Genomic DNA, 12911 nt, shown 5'->3' with positions numbered 1-12911 from the left:
TAAATTAAAATAGAGAGCAATTTAAATACTAAACAATAATTAATATTAAGAAACCACGTCAAAATAAATTTCACAATTTAGTTCTCACAAAATAATATAACGAAAAATCACGTTAAATTTAAAACAAGAGAACCAATAAAAATTGAAGCAATGTCTTCTAAGCTGGACATGTCATCAACTATTTTTACAAGTTTTGTAAAAAACATATTATTTTTGTAAAACAATTGTTTGATCTAATTAGACAAGCATGCTTTGCACATTACTTTGACCTAGTATATATATATATATATATATATATATATATATATATATATATATATATATATATATATATATATACACATACATACACGTGTGTGAACATATACAGCGAAAGTATGGAAATCCCTCAGGTTCAATAGTCAACAAAACCTTTGACCTCTCTAGGAAGATCCTAATGCCTTCAAATTACAGCATGCTCTTAGTTTTAGGCCAAGGTTGTTCAAACAAAATGAATTTATACCGATCGGTCTGAAATTTGAAAATTTATATGCAAGCTCCCGATTATGTGAATATCTACTTTGTGATATAACATCTCGTATTGACCTTAAATGATAAGAGTAAGCAGAGTATGAGATCCCACATTATTAGAGATGGATAAATTCTTAATTCTCTTTATAATAGCTCTAATGGGGTATTAATTGTATCATTAACTAATCTTTTTAGATTATAAGTCTAGAAATAGCTTGAACCTTCATTGAGTGTTACAAATGGTATCAGAGACTATCTCAACCAAATTTGTGGAATTTGAGCAGTGCTACCTACAACAAATTGCCTCAATAAGGATCATACTGACCTTAAGTGATAAGGATAAGTTGTGTATGAGATCTCACATTGCTCATGAAAGAAAAGTGCTTGCTTTTTATTATAGTTTCAATAGAGTTTCAATTACATCATTGATTAGTCATTTTAGAATATAGACCCAAGTGTGGTTTAGGCATTTCTTGAATGTTACAATTTGTGATCAAATAATTGAATCCACTACCCAACCCTACATTGGGGATATCTATTTTAGGGTGTAGGGTTGGATAGTGATTTTAGGGTAGCAAATAGCTACGCATTTAAAAAAATTTAAAATTTCTTTAAGTAAAACAAGACCATTTTGTTATTATGATGAGAAGAAAGGGATAAAGAGAGGACTGGTAATGACATTACTTGATCGAACAGAAAGGTAAGATGAAACATAAAGATGGAGGACAAGACATAGAACAAGGAGAATGGGCTTAAAGAGGGAGGAGAGGCAACAGAAAGGGGTCTGGGCTTCCTCGAAGATCTAGAGGACTGCTAGAGAGAGTGAGAGAACTTCTCCTAGAGAACTCCAATACCATTTTTCTAGAGAGAACTTCATATATAAGAATAATTGTAGAGAGCTTGTATCAAACTCTACTCATAGTGAATTTTACACTCTAGATTCGTGAATATAGGTCTTAATTCACTACAAGAAAATTACTTATTTACGACCAGTTAATTCCAGCGAAATGACTATTTACAATTAAAATTGGTTATAAATAGTCTTTTAGTTGTAATAAATTAATCACAAAAATCTATTTTTCTTGTAGTATAATGTCAAATTACGTAAGTACTAATCTTCTTTATTTCCTCAAATCATGAATGAACACTCAAAGCACATTGCTACCACGTGAGAGGAGAGGGTCACCCGGCCATAAGGCTGAAAAACACACAAACAAGAATGAAATCAACTCTTTAAAATGGAATAAACCTGAAAATTTCACCCAAAATCCATTCTTCCTCCCTCCCCCTTGAATTCTTCAAACCCAAACGGAACCGGCCTTGTGCATGTTTGGTCCTCGACTGTATATAACTTTAACAGTCATTAGAAAAATGTGAAACAATGAATGATTGGGATTTGGGTGGTTGGTGATTCTTAATTGCAAGTTGGTCCCATAAAAACAATCAGCATTTGAGAGAGTTTTTCATAACAAAGAGAGTTAGGCCCATTTGGATTGCAAGATCTTCCTATCTTATCTCATTCTATCTCATCATTTTATTCCATTTCACCTCATTTTAATATTCAAACATCACAAACACGAACACTTTTCAATTTTAAATATTCAATTTTACCATTACAAATTTTTCAAATTTCTAAACATAATATAAAAAACAATTCAACTTTTTCAAATCGCAAAACAAAAATTATATTATAATAATACTTTAAGTTTTTAATATTTTTATTTAACTTTTTCTCTCTCATTTTTTAAAATCTTATAAAATATCTTAACTCAAATTATTTTACCATTATTCACAAATTATTTTATTATTATTCATAAATTATCTAATCTCATACTACTATCCAAATGAGGGCTTAAAATTCGTTAGAGGGTGGCTTTGAATTTCAACACACTGATCAAACCTAATGAAATTAATCATAGTATAAGAAGATGAGATAATTTTATGGAAAACACTACTATGTCCACTCATTTTGACACTTCTATTTGACCGTTGGTCAAAATTTATTTATTTATTTATTTTTATTTTTACTTAGTGATTAAGGAAGTGATTTTAAATGTATTGGTGTATTTTTTTATTTTTTAAATGTATTTAAATATGTTAAAAAATGTGAAAAGAAAAAAGAAAAAAAAAATTTACGCTGGGTGATATGCCCAGCAGTCAAGATAGGGCGGCATAGTAGCTGCACCCTAATTTTATATGAAAGTTAAAAATTAAATAGAATATTAATAGATTTTTTTAATATTATTATTATTTTAAAATTTAAAAAAGTTGAATTATGTATTGTATTTTATATAAAAATTTATAAAAATTATAATAATGAGATAAAATGAATGGAAAAAAATTGAGATGATTTTGTTACCTAACTGAGCTTTAATTAATTAAAGGAAAGGACATGATGATCACCAATTGCTACTTTGACTTCATTAGTCATTTTCTTTCTTTTTATTTCTCCTTAAAATTATCAGCTGATCGCCAAGACACATGAGAATGATTAGTACGTGCATGGCATGTAAAGGGGATGGTAAACGTCTGATGTAGGTTTAGGTTTACTATTTATTTATTTATTTATTATTATTTTTGGAAATAGATTTCATTTTATTCAATAAAATCGAAGTTATAATTGTGACTTATTAATACAGAAAAAATCTAGACTATAAGTCAAATAAAGCATCTGCTCTAGGACACCCTCGCACACAAATTTCTTTGTGGCAGACATTATCTTAACTTCTATAAAATTCTCTTCTAATAGAGAAAAGTGCTCTATAAAAACAGAACTAAGTAGCCCCTCTTCCAAGGAAGAGAAGCACTAGTACTATGGACACCAAGTTCAATAGACTATTTCTTTTTTATTTTTACTAAAAACAAAGGTACAAAAACACATTAAAAACTACATAAAACTACGAACAGGAACTAGGGCTTCATCTCATTCTCTACCCGCCGCCCTTATCTTTATTCTTTTATTCTTTTTTCTTTTCCTTTTACTATCTTCTACTTCTCCTTCCTACCTCTGCTCTCTCCCTAGCCCGTCCCACTCTTTCTTATTGTCACCCACCATGAGCATCGGCATGAATCCAGACGACGCGCCCACCACAAGCATCGGCTTCCCAAGTCCAGATGGCACGCGCACCCAACTCACACGGACACCAGCCTCCACTACGCAGAAGACCCTTCTACACACGAGCTCCGCTGCACGACACCGACCGTAACAACGCCCACCCTTCTTGGCCAGTTCTTGCCCCAGCTGCGTCCATTCTAGGCCTTCAAACTAACCTTTCGGCTCCACCACCCCTCTTATCTCTCTCTCTCTGCTATACTCGTGACCCCCTCCCTTTACTATTTTTCTTCTTCCTCACGAACATCTGCCAGCCGATGACCATCGCACCAGACGGCACTCATCACGAGCCCGACCATTGCATGGCCTTCCAATTGCCATTGCACAACCACCCATCGATGACCATCACGGCCACCCAGGTGGCTCCAGCAGGCTGCATCACTGGCATCCACCCAGCGATGACCATCATGACCACCAGGCGGCTCCAACATGCTGCATCCATCACGAGCACTGATAGCCATTGCACAGAGCACGGCCATCACGGCCAACGTGCACCGCACAAGCACCATTGCTCCAAACCCGATTGGCCCATCCAAAAAAAACTTTGAACAAAATAGATTAGGCAGCACTTCCAAACCCAGATGATTTGTGGGTTTGAGATGGAGAACATAGGCGAAAAAAATTTGTTGAGAATGTATCACCTCCTTTATTTGATCTAAAAAAATACAGAAAAGAGAACAAAACAGAAACTAAAAAATTGGAAAAAAAACAAAAAAACAAAAAAACAAAAAAAAACAAAAAACAAAAAAACAAAAACAAAAACAGAAAACAGGAAGGGAGTGAGGGGGCAGGAGCCAAGCTCCCACCCCCTCAAGCTCGGTGATGCTTGGTTTAGGTTTATTTGAAGTACTTGAAGGAAGTCATGGATTGTGATAGGTTTAGGTTTAGGTCAAAATTTAACACATGATACGTGCATGCTTAATTGTGGTATAGATACGTCGAATTAAGGTATATACAATCTATATAATTATATTTATATAAACTCAAATTGATTTGTACGTATGAGAAGGTAGATAAAGTCACAAGAGATAATATTAACAATCTATTTATAAACTTCTACAAATTTATATATAAACTCACAAATTGATAGGCGATGAAAGAATGTGGGCGCAAGACGTCGTCACCCGAGTTCCATGCGCGTTGAGGCAACTAAGGGACAACTCAACAAAACACACCGCATCATGATGAGAATCGAATCGAATCCCTTAATCGCTCACGATCCAAAATCACTACTGGACAATCCTTCTATAATCAGCTGCCACATCAGCTAATTTGGACGAGATACTCACGTCAGATCAACCCTATAAATGGTCGAGTCATGCTTCGAAAGGAACATTATCGTATCAAATCTGCATAATCAAGCCCTTTATATAAAGGCAATGCCATACTAGATTTCTCATTCTCTATAAAGTAATGGAAAATATTAAATATATTTAAGACAAATTTATAAAAAATTTATTTATTCACGTGTCAGTTATTGATATGTTAAAAATTATGAAATTTTAAAATTTAAATTTTAAAACATAACTAACAAAGTAAATATTATAAATAAAAATATAAATAAATTTATAAGTACATATAGCACAACTCTAAATTAATATATTTCCAGGTAGGTGCTGAAGATGGTTCCCTTATAACGACCCCTGAAGTTCCAAAGTGAAGTCTATTGTTCAGGCCAAAAGTCTCATTTCTCTATCTTGTTTATTCTTTTGCATATCTTCAACTTTAACTTTTAAGTGACTCATTATTTTACGTCTTATTATTGCTATTGGAGTTAGCGGAGTCTCTTTATCTACTTTGTCTCTTGTAGGGTGGCTTTTAATTTAGAGAAATGTTTTGGTCAAGAGATTTTATAAAAATAAATTTATAAATTGATATGTCTTGATATAATACGTTATATTATAAAATTATTTTATTATAAAATAAATCTAATGTATCATATGAATTGATGTCAATTTATACTTAGACTTTAATTTATCATTGGCTCTTGGTTGGACTTATCATTCGTGGCTACATTTTATCATCGCTAACAACTTGCTAAAATTATGAGAGAAGTGAAACTGTCAAAAGCCTTATGACATATAGCCCGATTCTCTTAATGAACAATTTGGATTCGAAATCTGACTCCACTTATAAAATATTTATATTTATATTTATATATATGAGAGAAGTGAAACCCAAGATAGTGTTGAGTCAGGCTACTCAACCATTCAAAGTAATCCGCTCACTTTAACTGTTAGTTGTTTTGTAACTTTTTTATTTTTTCATTTTTCTATTTACATTTTTTTAATATATTTAAATCTTTTTAAAAAATAAAAAAAAATACACTAATGACTTAAAATCACTTCTTTAATTACTAAGTAATTTTTTTTTTCTCGAGCGGTGAAGTATAGCAGTACAACTTGGGGGGCAAAGTAGTTTTTCCTATAGTGTTTTGTAAAAGAGTGGTGTTACACTGCCGTCTAAGTAGCACCGCTCATTTTGACCGTTAGACTAAAATTGTGTTTTTATTTTTTTTCAATTTTCTTATTTATATTTTTTTATCATTTTAAAACATTTTTAAAAAATATAAAAAAAATCAATGCTTTAATAGTCATTTTTTTAATTATTACGTAAAAATAAAATTAAAAAAAATTAAAATACATGAGGTGCTTAAATGAGGAGACAAATTGAGTATAGAAAAATGGTTATAATTTAAGGGCTGATTCCGTAAAGACCAAATTAGGTAATTTAACCGCTAAATTTTCTGAAAACAAAGTAAAAAATAGAGAGGATAAGATCACCGTGGACCCAACCCCAAGCTGGAATTGAATTTGAAAGAGACGGGAAATATCTATACGGATTTCCACTCAGCCCCGAGGCGACCCCAACCTCACTCCGCCCTGTCTCTGCCTCTCCCCCGGATCTCAAGTTTCCTGTAGGAGGAGAGAGACTCGTGGGAGTTGAATAGCTATAGCTGTTGTTTTCGGAAAATTCAAGCAAGCACGCAGCAGCCACTGCATAAACAGTACTGCATCCTTAAAACCTTCCGTTTTTTTGTTTTGTTTCCCATACGCTCGTCTTTCAAATTGTATTTCTTGCTAATTCCCGAAAAACCCAACTCACGCCCGGGAAAATTTAGCTGAATTTTATTTATTTTCACTTTTCGCTCTCATGGGTTGTACCGGATCGTCTCGGGCCAAAGGGGATGGTAAACATATGAATTACTTTACCTCTTATTTTGGTGTTTCTCTGTTGTTGTTGAAGCAAATTTTTTCTTCATTTTTTTTTTTTTTTTTTTTTTTTTTTTGCGAAATGGAATTTTTTTTTGTATTATGTATTTGGTGTCTGAATTGGTATGGGGGATTGATGGTTTTGATTTTTGATGGATAATTCTGTTTATTTGGTGGAGTAGTTATATTTCTTTTTACATGATTTCAGAGAACGCTCAGAAAATTCGGAAGCCGAAACCTTGGAAGCATTCTGAACCGATCACAAGGACACAATTAGTGCAGATGCGTGATGAATTTTGGGATACCGCTCCTCACTATGGTGGCCAGAAAGGTAATCTTTCTATAGACTCTCGGAGAATTCATGCAGTACTGCACATGTATTGTTTAGTTATTTAACATTATGGTAATGTGGAAAAATTATGCTAGGCCCAGGTTGGGTTTCTAATGACAGCCACATTCTCCAAACCTCAGTAAACCAGTTGCCCATAAATATTAAACTCATAGAAAATAGTGAATTTAATCATGTTAACCATTCTAAGTTGTATCCTCACGTTATACATTCAAACACTATTCACTTTGAGATCAGACTCTAGAATGGCATGAGGATTTCAAACTGAAGACCATCTGCCCATTATCATAACAATTTACCAGTCATCTCAAATGCCTAAACTGATGTAGGAAAGAGTTAATTTAATTGATAAACCCTATTCAAAGTAAAGGCAGGAGAAAGTATGTCCGTTGTAAAATTGGGATAATAAAAATTTACATTTTGTTTTCTTGTTTTCTTTCTTATATGTGTGTGGTTTACGTGAAGCACAATGTCATGGTCCCTGTTGTGTGGAGCTTATTTGAGACAATCTGATATGCCCGCAGTTGTGTACTTAAGCCCTTCTATTGTTCTCGTGCTATATGTCAGTGGTTTATGCAAAGATCAGCATGCATGTTTCTAACATCAAGTCGTTGACTATTTAAAACAAGGGTTAAGATATATGTCGGTGCTTTTAACCTTTTCTTGAATAGAATTAGTAATGTGGGAAAAATATGGATATGATGATAGAACGAAAGGAGCTAAAAGTAATCATAAAGATATAACCTGAGGAAGAAAACACCAATATATCAAATGAGGGAATAACGAAAGGAGCAAAGATTTAGGACTTGATAGACTGGAATAGCCATAGAACATTTTCTTTAAGTTATACTGGTCTGCAAGTAAGATATCTTCTTCTTTTTTCTGTATTCCAGCACATGCGTCACGTAGGGTAGTAAGTACGGCTAGAGGGATTGTTTAAGTTTCTGCGGCAACCATCTATAGTAGATATTGCAGTGAAACTCTAGCCATTACCGTGCTCTGGTTTGTAGCAGAATATGCACAAGAAAACCTTCAGTTAAAGAGATTCATAATGAGTGATTGCGATGACACAAATCAACCTACCTTATTTGTTAACATTCTGACTGTTGTGTGCTTCAGCCTCTTAGGTGCTGTAGAATGAGAAATTGCGTCAAATTTGTTGATCTTCATAAATTTCTGTATTATATGGTTGTTGACAGAACATAGGCAGCATATGGCCATTTGATAATTGATTCAAACATGTGATGCTCTTATGGAGACTTAATGTTCAAAGCTGTGCTTAATAGCATCGTGAGGTTATGGCTTTGGTATATGGTTGCACTAGGATCAATGCCAAGAGTTGTGCAATATTTTTCATGTCAGGTTAACTTACACGAGTATAAGTCTTGACATGACAAAAATTGCATGTTTTGCTTTGATTCTTGGGTCCCCAGTTGGGGGCTTTTATTAATCTCTGATAGTTAACCGTGCCTAAGTCTTGAGGTTGGACTTGGAGATAAATATCTAATTAAGCTCTGTACCACTCAATAAACTGAAAGAGTTCACTGATTCCGTTTATCAGCTGACACTAACTGTTTGATTTTCCTTAAAGGTTTTCAAGAAGGACCCACACTTCAATCAATCCCTAATGCATCAGGCAGTAAATGTAGTTGGTGGACATTTTCCAATGTATTAGGCAGGAACCTTTCCAGCTGGACCAGAATGGTCCAAAAGTTATCTCACTGATCCTTAGGAAAATATTTGCTGCTACAGCTAGATATAATGTAAATACCATTGCTTGTATGGCCATAAATTGATCATTATAACTCTTGAATTTTTTGTATCCTTCTAGAGAATGCCATCCAGGGAAAATATGAAGCCTGCACAGAAGTAGGACTTGCACACTTATGCATTAAGTTTATTTTTTTCTTTTTCCTTTCTTTTTTTTTTTTTTTTTTTTTTTTTTTGTCCGACGTTCATGTAGACCATGTTTTTAACATGCCAATCACTGATGGCTTTGAAGATATACTTAAGTTTTTCATAGTGTTGGAGCACTCATTTCTGATAACTTATTGTATTTTGATTCCTGATGACTGATGGTTGTTTAAATACCTTGCACTGTCAGTTCACTTGTCTGTCGTATTATTTTTCAGGTTCTAATTGCCCCCCTACTGTGTTACTTATCAAAAAAAAAAAACATTGCCCCCCTACTGTGTAAACTCTGTGCAGAATCCTGAGATATCAACTAGGAAAACAAAACAACTAATCTGAAGTTAGGAACTCGCCTCTTTCACCTTTTCTTTCTCCAAAACTTGGAATAACTTGCTGAAGTTTAATGATTTAAACGCACTGGTTATTATCCTTGACTGAATGTGTTACACTATTTTATTTTTAGTAATTAACATTCAAACAGAATGTATCTACACCGTTAATGATCAACCATCTTTTGGGGCATCACACAGCTTTAAAAGGAATATTTACTAATGTCTACATTAGGATTCACTCATGACGTAATATTAAGGTCTCCCTCTTCATCCACTTATTAAGGTCAACATCCACATTCTCTCATACCATGGTACATCTCTTGGACAAATGGATAATGCTGTATTTTAATGTCTTAGGTGAGGTTTGGATAGTGAGATGAGATGAGATGGTTTTAGATGAAAGTTGAAAGTTGAATAAAATATTGTTAGAATATTATTTTTTAATATTATTATTGTTTTGAGATTTGAAAAGGTTGAATTGTTTATTTTATTTTGTATGAAAATTTGAAAAAGTTGTGATGATGATATGAGATAAGATGAGTCGGAGTGATTCTTGAATAACCGGGCCTAATTTCTATTGAGTTTTCATGACATTCTTATTAGAACGTTGTGATAACTATGAATGCCCAACTTCACACAAACATATTTTTTCTTTTTCTTTTTTTTAAATTCTTGTCCCATCTTTTTATGAAAATAGTACCAACTGCTTACCTCTATTACTATGAAGCTAATTGCATAAAGGTCCTGGTTGTTGCTCCCTTGTTCAGTTCTGTGTTGATCATAGTAGTGCAAATTCTGCAGCACGCAATCTCGCCAAATGGGCTGCTTCCAGTAGTCCAGTTGTATTCCTTCTCTTGTTCCCATTAAAATAATTAATAATAAGAATATACGTTTCTCTTTAGCCCGAGATTTTGAGTTTCGCTTGTCTTCACGTGTACAATTCTTTTGGCATGCAAGAAGTTGTCCTGAAGAAATAATTTGTTGATGGTGGGGGAAGAATGAAGATATCTGAACAGTGAATGTTTTATTCTTTCCAGAGATATGGGAGGCACTTCGAGCTGCTACTGAAGCTGACTTAACTCTTGCACAAGTAATTGTGGATAGTGCTGGTGTGATCGTTCAGAGTGCTGATTTGACAATCTGCTATGATGAGAGAGGTGCCTAATCCCCCTCAAACTTCTCTCCTTTATTCTTCATCTTTTTATCTAATTTTCCTATCGAGAAAAGATATTTGCAACCGTGAATTGACCTACCTATCATCTAGCTTACAGAATCTCCATTGCAGGTGCAAAATATGAACTACCCAAGTATGTTTTGAGCGAGCCAATCAATTTGATACAAGATAGTTGACAATTGGGTAAATAATGCATTGCTTCATTGAGATTGTAAATTTTGTACATGTATTTCACTGTCCCTAGTGTTCTGAGTCTTGTTAGAATTGAACAGTACTAAGAATTCGTGTGGCAACCCTCAATCTCGTCAAAATTGATTTGTCTTTCAAAATTTTCTCCTATATATCAATGTATGTGTGCTAAACTTTTCATTTATTTTTCTGTCCAAATATAACTGTAAAGAAAAAGATCTTCTCACGGTGACTCCAAAGATGGTGTGCATCAGCACATATCTCTTTAGAACATTTTCAACTTTAGTGTTTCATGGATCTACCAGGTGTAACGCAATTGTTTTAGCACATAAACAGAATATGTAGTTGGGCTCTACTGAGTTTCGAGTCTCAGCCCATCAGATTGCTATTGGGAGGGACTATTTGGGCTAGTTTGACTTGCCCAATTGACCACAGTTCTCATATCTAAGACTTGGAGAAAATCAAGGAAAATGAATTTCATAAAAATAAACTGATGTGACTTAATATGATACGTCATATTATAAAGCTATTTTAGTATAAAGTAAATCTAATAAATTTCATAAAAATACATCAGTGTGTAGATTTACTGTGTCTGTTGTATTTCTTAATCAGTGCAAAATATGTAATATTTTTATTGAAATAATAAAGATATCCCATATTTCATCCTAAATAGATGATATTTTAAAATCCCAATTTGCCAAAACAAAGCTACCTTCTTCCTTCCTTGTACAGCATCCTGGGCCATAATTGCCCCTATATGCAGAGGAGTTCCAAACAGCCGCAAAGGTGCATGTTGGTATGTGTTTAACTCATGATCAATAAAGACAAAAATGCTTAGAACTTCCTTTCTCAAGATTATAGAAAGTCTATTTATTTATTTTTAAAAAATTAGGGTTTGGAACACATAACCATTATATTGTCCCTCCGGAACTAGACAAACAAAAGTAGCTTTTCCAATGCATAAAAATGATTATCTCCACCATTTCTATAAAGGCTTAGAGATATAATTGTACACAGTTTCTAAGGAGTCGGCCATGATTCTAAAAAAGATTTGGGGATCGACTGAAGAAAAAAAATGATTATTTTCATCATTTTCTTGAGTATGATATATCCATATAATTTTTTTTTCTTTTTTTTTTTTTATAATCTTTGTAACTATGTTTTAAATTGAGAATATTTGTGTACTGTTATATCTACAAACGAATTATACAAAAGTAATCTCATAAACTGTTGTGGTTTCATGTGATTCGCTAGATTTACTTTACAATAAAAATAATTTTATAATTTGACGAACAACATCATGCCACATCAGTTTATGAGATTGTTTTTATGTAATCTTGTTACGGATAGAGTATTTCCCTATCAGCTTATATTTGATTGGCCCAGTTCAAGTTTTTGTGTCATATGTCCAGAGTTTTCATCTTCTCATCTTTATTTTTTTCTTCTCTGTTCTTTTCTTTGCTTTTCCTTATGGTTATGATGTTAGTTAGCTTCACGGGTAGGTAGTTGAACCAATTAACCAGAAAACAAACCTCCAGTTGGCCTTAAAATCACCGAACTTAAAACTGGAAAAGCACGTGAAAATCATGCTGCCTTTCAACTGCTTAGGATTCAGTTCCCACAACTTTTTCCAGTAAATTTACAGTCATACAATTCTTTTTACATTTTTTTATAAAATTATGTTTTAAATAAGATATATTTTTGTAAAATAACATCATTTTACATAAATGCCCTCATTTTAAAACATGTTTGTAAAAAAAAGTTATACATGTATGGTTACTCCTAATAATAATAGATTAAATATAAAGTAAAGAAGACAAAAACTACTTAGAAAATAAATAATTACATGTTCAATCTTTAAAGGGAATTGATTAATATAGTTTTGTGCTGAGCCTCACGCATTCATTTTGAAAAAAAAAATAGAAAAAATTTAGAACTCAAATGAAAAAACAAACTTTATCGTACTAAACCCACTTTTTTTAAAAGGAGTGCACAGGATTTGTATATTCTAATACTATATCTAGCATTCATTTTTAAATTGCATAATATTTATTAACAAAACATATAAAATTACTTTAAATCATAAAATTTATGAATATGTAACATAAAAATAAACTTTAAA

General features: G+C 32.9%; 1 protein-coding gene across 2 annotated transcripts; it reads left to right on the top strand.

The window, feature by feature from the left end:
* Positions 1-6410: 6410 nt before the first annotated feature.
* LOC121266154 (ubiquitin domain-containing protein 1-like) lies at positions 6411-10973 on the top strand. 2 transcript variants are annotated; one of them, XM_041169889.1, is made up of 4 exons: positions 6416-6812; positions 7043-7165; positions 10464-10583; positions 10712-10973. In XM_041169889.1, exons 1-4 carry the CDS (start codon positions 6776-6778, stop codon positions 10774-10776), a joined length of 345 nt encoding a protein of 114 aa, XP_041025823.1. In that variant the 5' UTR covers positions 6416-6775; the 3' UTR covers positions 10777-10973. The 2 variants fall into 2 exon arrangements, with proteins under 2 accessions (XP_041025824.1, XP_041025823.1); XM_041169890.1 differs by lacking the exons at positions 10464-10583; positions 10712-10973 and adding an exon at positions 8775-9309 and having other exon boundaries at positions 6411-6812.
* Positions 10974-12911: the final 1938 nt, after the last annotated feature.

This window comes from Juglans microcarpa x Juglans regia, chromosome 5D, assembly GCF_004785595.1.
Source record: "Juglans microcarpa x Juglans regia isolate MS1-56 chromosome 5D, Jm3101_v1.0, whole genome shotgun sequence".
Classification (NCBI taxonomy): Eukaryota; Viridiplantae; Streptophyta; class Magnoliopsida; order Fagales; family Juglandaceae; genus Juglans; species Juglans microcarpa x Juglans regia.
The sequence above is the reverse complement of the archived record's forward strand: the minus strand, read 5'-3'. Positions and strand labels throughout refer to the sequence as shown.

What these genes read in the sequence shown, in the direction of transcription:
- LOC121266154 (XM_041169889.1), top strand. Translation starts at nt 6,776, where the DNA reads ATGGGTTGTACCGGATCGTCTCGGGCCAAAGGGGATG. An exon ending in GTCTCGGGCCAAAGGGGATG is followed by an intron (nt 6,813 to 7,042) that starts GTAAACATATGA and finishes ACATGATTTCAG; the next exon opens with AGAACGCTCAGAAAATTCGG. An exon ending in AATCTGCTATGATGAGAGAG is followed by an intron (nt 10,584 to 10,711) that starts GTGCCTAATCCC and finishes TCTCCATTGCAG; the next exon opens with GTGCAAAATATGAACTACCC.